Source organism: Triticum dicoccoides, chromosome 4B (genome assembly GCF_002162155.2).
Source record: "Triticum dicoccoides isolate Atlit2015 ecotype Zavitan chromosome 4B, WEW_v2.0, whole genome shotgun sequence".
Taxonomy (NCBI): domain Eukaryota; kingdom Viridiplantae; phylum Streptophyta; class Magnoliopsida; order Poales; family Poaceae; genus Triticum; species Triticum dicoccoides.
In genome coordinates, this window is record NC_041387.1 from 429,080,692 (window position 1) to 429,090,365 (window position 9,674).

The 9,674-nt window shown below is 51.3% G+C and overlaps 2 protein-coding genes across 3 annotated transcripts in view; one reads left to right on the top strand and one right to left on the bottom strand.

Moving 5' to 3' along the window:
* LOC119290684 overlaps window positions 1-2,370 on the top strand; it is a 4,813-nt gene extending 2,443 nt beyond the window's left edge. Inside the window, exons 6-9 of the mRNA XM_037569318.1 lie at window positions 1,468-1,502; window positions 1,645-1,734; window positions 1,835-1,991; window positions 2,100-2,370. Coding sequence (XP_037425215.1) covers window positions 1,468-1,502; window positions 1,645-1,734; window positions 1,835-1,991; window positions 2,100-2,216 — 399 coding nt within the window. The 3' untranslated portion in view covers window positions 2,217-2,370. The remainder of the gene's footprint in view (window positions 1-1,467; window positions 1,503-1,644; window positions 1,735-1,834; window positions 1,992-2,099) is intronic.
* A 2,697-nt stretch (window positions 2,371-5,067) lies between these two features.
* LOC119290685 (ABSCISIC ACID-INSENSITIVE 5-like protein 2) lies at window positions 5,068-9,055 on the bottom strand. Of its 2 annotated transcripts, XM_037569320.1 has the most exons (4): window positions 8,854-8,977; window positions 6,862-8,759; window positions 6,696-6,767; window positions 5,068-5,452 (listed from the first exon to the last, which is right to left on the bottom strand). In XM_037569320.1, the coding sequence occupies exons 2-4, from the start codon at window positions 7,384-7,386 to the stop codon at window positions 5,372-5,374; spliced, it is 678 nt and encodes a 225-aa protein (XP_037425217.1). In that variant the 5' UTR covers window positions 7,387-8,759; window positions 8,854-8,977; the 3' UTR covers window positions 5,068-5,371. The 2 variants fall into 2 exon arrangements, with proteins under 2 accessions (XP_037425217.1, XP_037425216.1); XM_037569319.1 differs by having other exon boundaries at window positions 6,862-9,055.
* Window positions 9,056-9,674: the final 619 nt, after the last annotated feature.

The window sequence follows — 9,674 nt, forward strand, 5'->3', positions numbered from 1 at the left end:
CCCGGACAAAAAACGGGCACCCAACCGGACTCCCCCTACCTAGCCCAAATGTCCGGGCTGTCTGGCATCTCTCAAACCCAGCCCATATGTGGGGTGGATTTCGGGCTGCCCGGACGCATCCACCACATTGGACTGGCCCATCCCTACCCCACAAAATCCCGTCCCTCTCGTCACCCGGACCAAACCCTAGCCATTTGCACTGCCCACTCCACTTTCAGTCCGCTTCGCTCCGCCTCACCCTCCTCTTCGGTCATCTCCGGCATGGCTAGGAACGGATCTGAATCCGGTAGGTCCAGATCCGTCGACTTGGAGCTCGGCGCCTGCTCGGACGAGGAGGAGATAGTCGTCCAGCTCGTGCTCCGCCAACCCCTGGAGGGTACCTGAGCTCTGTCGTTGGAGCCGCCCCTCCGCGGATCCACCAGCCGGGCTCCTTGACCGCCACTCCAGCTGGGATCCAGCATTGGCGCCCCGTGTCCGCTCCATCACCGCATCAGACACGTGTCGGGTCCTTGTCCCCGCGACGTTGGCCTCGGAGTCTGAGGCCAGTGTCAGCAATGTGTAAGGCATGGATGTGCCAGATGCGGTAGCTGCGGCGGCATGCCCGCCATCGAGTGATGGTGTGCCCTCCGTGAGAGGGAGAAGGCGCGACGCGGCGCGGAGGGCAGGGAGGAGGCCCGTGCCCGGATCCTGACGAAGTGGCAAGCCCGGTCCGCCCTTTCCCTCGCGGTGGAGCAAGCCCGGGCCGTTCGTGCCCTAGCCGGCCTTCCCCCGAAAGAGGACGATAACATGTCCGGTGCTGCATCCGATACATCCAGCTCCGCACCGAGCAGATCTGCCTTGACCCCTTTGTCGTCTTCAATTGCTACTACCGTGACAAAGAGGACAAGGCAAGGGCTGCCGTTGGTGAACTTCTTCTATCTATAATCCTACTTTTAGTTATGAACTAGTAGAACATGCCATCATTTTGGTAGTCCGATGGTGTGATGAACTTCCCTATGCTATGTCCGGACTATGTATCAACTATGTGCTATGAAATGAAAGTACACGTGTTGATCTATGTTGCATTCTTGTGTTTGGATTTGGGGGTTTGGATATGAGGGGGACGGCTGTGGACGCGGAAAATGAGCGGCGAGCTGGAGCTGTCCGCGGACGCGTCCGTGAGTTAGCTATGTCCGGTTGGAGATGCTCGGGTGACATAAAGAAATGTGCATTGGTATTTGGACATGATCATTGTGAATGGTCTTAGCGTTTAACGGCCATCTACCCGTCAAGCTAATAAGCTCTGTTTGGACAAAATGCTTACAATACTAATACTTTCTTCAAGAATCTATGATAATTAATTTCATACAGTCCGGTAAGCTCATGAATGGCAAATGTTTTAACTTTACCTGAATATTGGTAATTGATCGGCTACTAAATTTCACTGAATGGTGATCTGACTGAATCTTTGATGTTCATATTGAACAGGCTGGTATCAGTTATGCTTTTGGAGTTGCTTTCAGGTTAGCTAAATATGATTCCTTTACAACTTAAGAATTGGAAGTTCATGATAATATATTTATAGAGTGCTGCCATGAATTAACTTGTGTTTATAGTATACATCAAAGATGTAATAAATCTAACCACTCACACTATATTGAGCAGCTGGTTGTATCTTCAACTTCTGTATCGACACGCAGATAACCTATCGAAGGAAGATGTTCCTGAAGTTTTTCTAAAGAAGAAAGTGAAGAAGTAGGTTTGGAAATGTCTTTGTCTGTGATCTCTACTTTGTCTCCTATCCCTCACGTTCTGACTGTTTGATTTATTATCATTATGTACATGCAAATGCTAGAATCGGCATTCGAAGCGAGGATTTGAAGGATACATTAGAGAAGACATTGGGTGGCTCTCTATTTGTTCTTTCATCCCCAAGGCTAATAATTCCTGCAGTGATTTTTGGGCTGTCAACCTTTTCTAGTCATTTTCAAAATAACATTTTTAATTTTGAGGTAAAGTACAGCTCTTTGTAATTATAGATCTCATTCAATTGGTGGTGCTTATGTTAGATTTATGTTGACCTCATGAATATGTGATATATATTATTTCCATGTTTGCAGCTTGTTCCAGGGATGATGGGGTTCTTTGCGTACAAGGCCGCAGCTTTGGTACAGGTCTACAGAGATAACGATGATCTTAGATTGATACTCCCCGACGACGATCCTGACTACAGCTGAAAAGTTTTGAGTACGAGAGCTTTTTCACCTAGTTTTTCTTTTTGAAAGAAGGCAAAAGATTTGCCTCATATATTAATTAAGAGAGAAGAAAGAGTTTGAGGGATTACAACACCGCCTTACAAAGGGACTACTCTCCCGGCATGATTGAACTCAACTTCTTAGCACCGGCGGCGACCCAAAGTGCCGCCTCCTCTTTGATGAGGGCTAGAATTACAAATGGCGGGGCACTTTTGTGGCGAAACACCCTCGCATTTCGTTCGTTCCAGATGGCCCAAGAGGTGAGCAATGTGAGGGAGGCCACCGCCTTCCTGTTGGGGACGGAGTAGTCGGAGAGCGCGATCCACCACTCCTTGGCGGATTCAAAGTGCTGCCAGCTTGCGGTATCAATGCTTTCAATCTGCAGCCACCCCTTGATCATGTTCCATACCCCGAATGGTGAACCGACATCGGAAGAGAAGGTGATCCACTGTTTCCTGCTGACGCCGACAGAGGGGGCAAAGGCCACAGTTTGGCCATCCACGTTTGGCCAATCGGTCAGCGAACACTCTGTTTTGGGCGGCCAACCAAGCGAAGAACTTCACTTTGGGAGGGGCCCAAACTTTCCAAATAACATGCTCCAGAGGCGAGCGCATCATGCCATGAAATTGCGCCTTGTAGGCAGAAGCCGCGGTGTAGAGTCCACTGTCAGTATGCTTCCACACAATCTCATCCTCCGCATCGTGTTGCAGTTGGAAGCCTTGAATGCTAGACCAGAGCAGGAGGAATTGGCTGAAATGGTGAATCGAGAAATTATGTGACAGCTTTATTTTGGATATCCACGCATTGTCCAATAGAGCCTCTTTGATTTTTCAATTCTTCCTTGTGGCGGCACCATAAATGAGCGGAGCAATGTCTTTGGGCTTTCTCCCATGCACCCAAGGAGCATCCCAAAAAGGTGTGCGGGCACCATTGCCAACAGTGATGGTGGAGAAGGCGTAAAAAAGATCATAGTCCTTGTCGTTGCACGGGTTTCCCAAACCGACCCACATCTTGGACGGCTCCTTCCACTCAAACCAAAGCCAACGCAGCCTTAGTGCCCTCGCAAATTTTTCCGTGTTGAGTACGCCAAGGCCCCCAAACTCGGAAGGCCTACACACGATATCCCAGTTCACCTTGCATTTTGCACCGGTTGTCTTATCCGATCCTGCCCAAAGGAAGGCCCTCTGAAGCTTTGTGAGCTGCCGTAGAGTGCCCGTCGGCACAATGAGTGGGGTGATGAAGTAGACCGCCAAGGAGGAGAGCACGGACTTGACCAAGGCCGACCTCCCAATGGCGGTAATATTTTGGCCGTCCCAGACGCCTAGCTTTGCCGTCGCCTTGTCCAAGAGAAACTGGAAGTCCACTGTTTTGAGTTGCCAAACAGATAAGGGCAGGCCCAGGTATTTGATGGGGAAGGAAGCAGCCACAGCAGGTAAGCTTTGGGTGACGTGCGGCAGGTTGATGTTCCCGCATCGGATTGGGACGACCGAACTCTTCAGGAAGTTTGTGCACAGACTAGTGACATTCCCAAATAGACGCAAGATGTTGGAGAGGTTGTCGACGTCGCTTTTGATTGGGGCCAAGAAGACAACAGCATCATCGGCGTAGAGGGAGCTGCGCAGCGCCACACCTCGGCCACAGATTTTGTGCAATAGCCCTTTCCGAGTGGCGACCTCAAGCAGCTTCTGGAGAGGGTCGATCGCGAGGACGAAGAGAAGCGGAGACAGAGGACCGCCTTGCCGAAGGCCACAACCATGGATGATTGGCTCACCAGCAACCCCATTCAGCAGGATGAGCGAGGAGGAGGAGCATAGCAGGGCGGCGACCCAATTCCGAAAGATGCTAGGGAATCCTCGTTTCTGAAGGAGGTCCAGCAGGTACTCCCACCTCACCGAGTCAAAAGCCTTACGAATGTCCAGCTTAAAGAGAAGCGCAGGCGTCTTGCGCTTGTGAAGCCGGCGCGCGAAATTCCTGACATACATGAAGTTGTCGTGGATGCTCCTCGTCTTGATGAAGGCGCTCTGGGCATGGGAGACAAGGGAGTGCATATGGCTAGCAAGCCGGATGGCCAGAACTTTCTCAATGATCTTGCCTACCGCATGGATGAGGCTGATGGGGCGGTAATCCAGGATGCCCTCGGCTCCCTCCTTCTTCGGAAGAAGAACAACATTAGCGGAGTTTAGCCATTGCAGATTTGCGGTTCGGAGGTTGCTGAAGAGAGAGATGGCTTTCATGACGTCATCCTTGATGGTGTCCCAACATTTCTTGAAGAAAAGCCCCGTGAACCCATCAGGTCCGGGCGCTTTGTCACTTGGCATTTGATTGATCGCCTCCTGGACCTCCTCCAGTGAGATGGGCTCCCCCAACGCCGTGAGGTCATGAGAGCCCAAGTCAAGCTCATCCCAGTTAAAATCATAGTCCCTCGCTTTATCTCTTCCCATGACATCGGAGAAGTGCGAGTGGATAATTTGCGCTTTGTGGTCATGGTCGGTGACCCACCCTTGGTTGTGTTTGAGCCGGTGGATGTGGTTCTTGCGACGCCTCGCATTGACGCGACGATGAAAAAACTTGGTATTCGCATCCCCCTCCTTGAGGTTAGCAAGCCTAGCACATTGCTTTTTTCGCGCCCTTGCAAGAACAGCCAAACTCATGACCCTCCTTTTGAGCCGCTTCCTGAGGTCACATTCATCCTGCCTTTTTTTAATATATAAATCAAAGACCACATTAATGTATATAAATCAAAGACCAATGTTGATGTATAGTTTATGTTATAGTTTTAAATAAATCCCGCTGATCTTTTGTGTGAACTATAAAAGGTAATGATGCAATGACAGAAGGGATGGAATATGACCGCTAGGCTAGCAATTCTGTTTCCAGATAGTACAACATTACAGCTTAATTGGAATACTCTCGCAATCACAGGCTGCAGAAAGCAATGCACCAGTTGGGGGAAAAAAAGGCAGGATAGGAGTGCAATGCCGTGTGCAGCAACCAGCAATTGCCATGCATCACAGCAAGTCGGAGACTGCAGAGGAGTATTCTTACTAATACTAGCTAAATGTTTTACGGAGTAATCAGTTACAAATTTTGCGACCTTAGTGCCAGGCAGTTCACCACTAGTACTATTAACATGATGATCAGAAGCTGGCCGAGTTCCTCCGTCGGAGCTGGTTCTTCGGCTCCTGCTGCGGCACACAGTGCACCACCGGTTCAAATGCCTGCATCACACAGCAACTCGACCCGTCAGGTCTGCAAAACTGAAGATACATTTTGCCGCGCACACGGATTCGGGCTCACAATTTTCTAGGCAGTGGGGGTCAGGATTTCGTACGCACGAAAAAATGCAGATAAGGACACAAATCTCACCTTTCGGAGATGTTGTCACTGGCAGGCTTATACATGCTGTCTTCAGATTTCATGACATGTGCATGGAAAGGAGCACAAGACTAGTACTACAGAAAACGAAAAATGTGCGGTGCGAGGTAGATGTGCAAAATCTTCTAGTACTACTACATGGATACCAGTAAATTTTGCACATCAAAGCTGAAAGAGATGGGCAACAATACTGGAGGAGTATTTATTTATCAGCATGGAGCTGGGAAGGAGCTATTATCTTACTACTACTAATAAGTACTGTGATGCTGACTGCATGGTAGAGTAGTGAATTGGTGATGAAGGAACTGAGGTGGCAGACAACGAGATAAATAAAACCTTCCCAAAGCCCTAATTTTAGTTCCATCCAGTAGGTTAAGAAAATAACCATCTTGTTATCCTATACTAGTGAACTAGTGTCCAATCAGCAGGGAATAGTCATTGACTATTCCTCTGAAGGGAGGTGAGATAGATGGAAATGATTGATCATCGACCGTGTTGTCCGTTAAAAAAATGCAGCTCAGCATGTTGGCTCATTATTTATCCACGATTGTACTATCTTCTTTAGAAAAAACACTACAAGTTGCAAAAAGTAGTTTGGTAGGGTGAAAAAATATTGACACAAGGTAACGGGATAAGTTTTTGTACAAGATGAAGCAGTGACAAGGTGCCTAGTATTTGATTGGGCAGAACTTTATGGTGCATCCATCATCATCTGACATCCTCTGGTAACCACTCCAGAGCAAAGCCAACGACGCACAGACAGCGAAAGAAAGAAACACAGGCCGGGCTCATCAGCAATAGCAGACCACGCTATACATGCATCAGCACAAATGAACAGTTTGGCTCCCACTGATTGACCACCCGACGTTGATTGCCAATGGATAGCGGTTTGTTTCGTCTCAGCAAATTTGTCCTACGTTAGCTACTAGTATTAGGGAATTGTGTTACTACTAAGGGCGTTTAGTAGGCAGCATAAAAATCGACAAGAAGTAGTAATAACATTGTTCTTCTCTTGAGCGAGCCTGCCTAGCAACTTGAGATTTAGTTTTCCTTTTTCTGAGGAAAACTTGAGATTTAGTTGTATACCTTGTAACTCCTGAGCTGCTCGTTCTCCTCTTCCAGTCGGGAGATCTTGTTCTCGAGCTCGTTCGTGTACGCCTGCCATAATAATAAGAGAGATTTGGAGCGGGTGACCTTGTGAGCGTGCAACAAATGCAAGAGAGATTTGGGGCCTCAAGGGGGAGGGGCCCACCTGCTTCCTCGCGCGCGACCTCGCCGCCGACTCCCGGTTCTTGATCATCCGCTTCTTCCGCCGCTCCACCGTCTTCTCCCCGGGGCCGCCCACGGCGGCACGCTTCTGTCCGGACATGGTGGCCCCGTCGTGGTCGTGGTCGTGGTACAGCGCGTCCAGCACCGGCCCGGTGCCCACCCCCAGCGGCCGCGGCAGGGGACGGCCGACGTTGTTGTGGCGCTGCTGCCCCGGCACCGGGGCCGGGGGATTGTACTGCTCGGCCCAGTGGGCGCCCCCCGCGTCGCCACCGGGCCTGGACAGGAAGTCCTCCAGCGTCATCTGGGCCCGCGGGCGGCTGGTGCCGCCGTCGGCGCCGTGGATGTCCCGCCACACCTCGTCAGCCGTCCTCCTGGCCGAGCCGGCCGTGCGGAGGAGGTCGTCGAGGTTGACGCCGTGCAGCTGGCCCTCGACGTCGCTCAGCGTGAGGCTGCAGAGCGAGCCCTGGCGCGAGATGGCCCCACCGGACGGCATTGCCTGAGTTCCCATTCACTCACCCACTCACTCCTCACTCACCAGTAGAGTACTCACTGGCCGCGCGGAAGGAACACCTGCAAGAAACGTGAGCGTGCACTTGCATGGCAGCACGGAGAGATGCCGCTCCACCACTCCTCTCCTTTCCCTTCCCTTGGAGGCGAGGCTGGCTGGACAGCTGAAGAAGAAGAAGAAGAAGGAGCAGAGTCGGGGAGGCAAGGATTTACGATTCCTCAAAGGGAGTGGTGGGCTTGGGCCGATGGGGGCAGACAGGCGATGCCTCAAGATGGGAAGAATCCAAAAAGGGAGGAGGGAGAGAGAGAGAGAGAGAGGGGAAAAGAGCTCCTGGCTTTTTAGCGAGGCCAGCCAAGGTTCCTGCCTTTGCTTTCAATTCCATCGCCTTTTCGCCCGGTGGAATTTTTATTTTATTTTATTTTACTTGTGGTGGGCGGGGCGCTGCAGCCTATGCAGGCTGGCTAGCGAGCAGTGACAGCGGGTCAGCGAGTGCCACAGAGACCGGGCCCGCTCAACAGTCCGCTCCATTCAGGCGTGCTGTGCAAAATTTGCTGGAATTTCGACCTAGTAGCAAATACTACGACTAGTAAACGATGCCGTATCTCCTCCAAGCAAAGGAAAACATTCCCAACGGGAGCCGAAAGTAGACAAAGATTCAGGGGCGAATCGTGCCGTGAATATACCACTTGTGTGAACCACATTGGTTTGACCTCTAGGCTCTAGCTGTAGGAAGGAGAAGCTTAGGACGCCAGAGCGGGGTGTGTTTGGTTTAATGGACAGACTAGAGTGGTTAGTGGTATCCTCAGCCAGCTGGACAAGGATAACCATTTTTCTTGTTTGGTTTGGGTGGGTGAGGTTAGCCGAGTTTTTGTTTGGTTTGAGTGACGAGTGATGGATAAGCACTGGAATCCGATTTTTGCAATAAACAAAGCATATGCATACGAAAACAGTTTGCATTTCTAGCAATTAGCTAGGAAACTTATCCACCGTCCACACAAACTACATATGCATTGCGTTGTTCCTATTGAACACCGATTTAGCATCACATCGTTCCTCGATGGGGACAAATTCTTCAAAGCACTAAGTCCACATGCATCTGGACAGCCGGCTGTGCACACAAGAGGCCAGATCAGAAGAAATCAAGAGGGGAGGAGGCCAGATCTGTGCTCAGAAGTTCAAGCGCGACGGTTAGGAGCAGCAGCCACCAAGCACTAGAGCAGCCAGCATGACTCGTCTCCTCTCTCCCAAAGGGCCACGCCCACGCTATGCCGCCGGTGGGAGCACCGGTCGGGGAGAACCACCTCCATCCACAGGGCACCGACGCCCGCGCGCGAATCTCACATGTCTGCAGTTTCCGCCATGACCTCTGCTAGCTACAGCTCGAGCGGGAGATGGAAGAAAAGAAGGAGAGAGGTCATGGCGGGGAGGAAGATATGGAAGGAGAGAGCCATGGTGCCGTGCGCTCACCTCCGACGCCATGGTTGGATCTCTTGTGGCCATCGCCACCGATGAGATAGAAAATAAAGGGGATAGAAGGGGTGGTGAACGAGCGAGGCTGCGGAAAACGATTCGCCCGCGCGAGGGATGCCCATGTCCGCGACTTTTTCACGGACGTGCGGAGCCGAATTTCAGAGGAATATTCGAAGAATCCGGCTGACCATATCCTTTCTCACCCCAGCTCGCCAAAGAACCAAACGGGTGCATCCATTCAAAAAACGGCTATCCCTATCCAGTGGAGGGATAGCCTAGCAACCAAACGCATCCTAGGCTGCTGCCCAAATGCAGGGATGACCGGTAAATGAGCTAGGCTGGTGCGGAAATGCCGACTGCGCCCAAGACACGTTTGAAGTCGTTCAACTTGATCGATTAACCAATAAGAGCATCTCCAACCGTTCGGCCCCCAGCACGCCGTTGATAGCAGTTTGGCCGATGCGTCGGCGGTTTTTCACCCTGGAGGCGATGCAGTTCCCAGCCGCACCCCAGATTTCGACCCCAAGACGCACATAAATTTAAACTTGTTTTTTCTCGTTGCCAAAAAACGCCACAAAGTTCGGCGATCACCATGCCACAGTTCGGCGATCAAACATGAAGGGACGCTTAGACAAAGGAATGCATCAAACGACGGGCTCCTTCCGCGTGGGACTGGCTGGCGTCGGCGTTGGCATCACTGTGCTCGGGTTGTTCGGTGTCGGCGTGGCTTATGTGCTCGGGCTGGGCGTCGGTGTTGGGGTCGGCGTGGGAGTAGGCGTAGGCGCGGTAGTCGAAGGCATCTGGTTCAAGATGAGGCC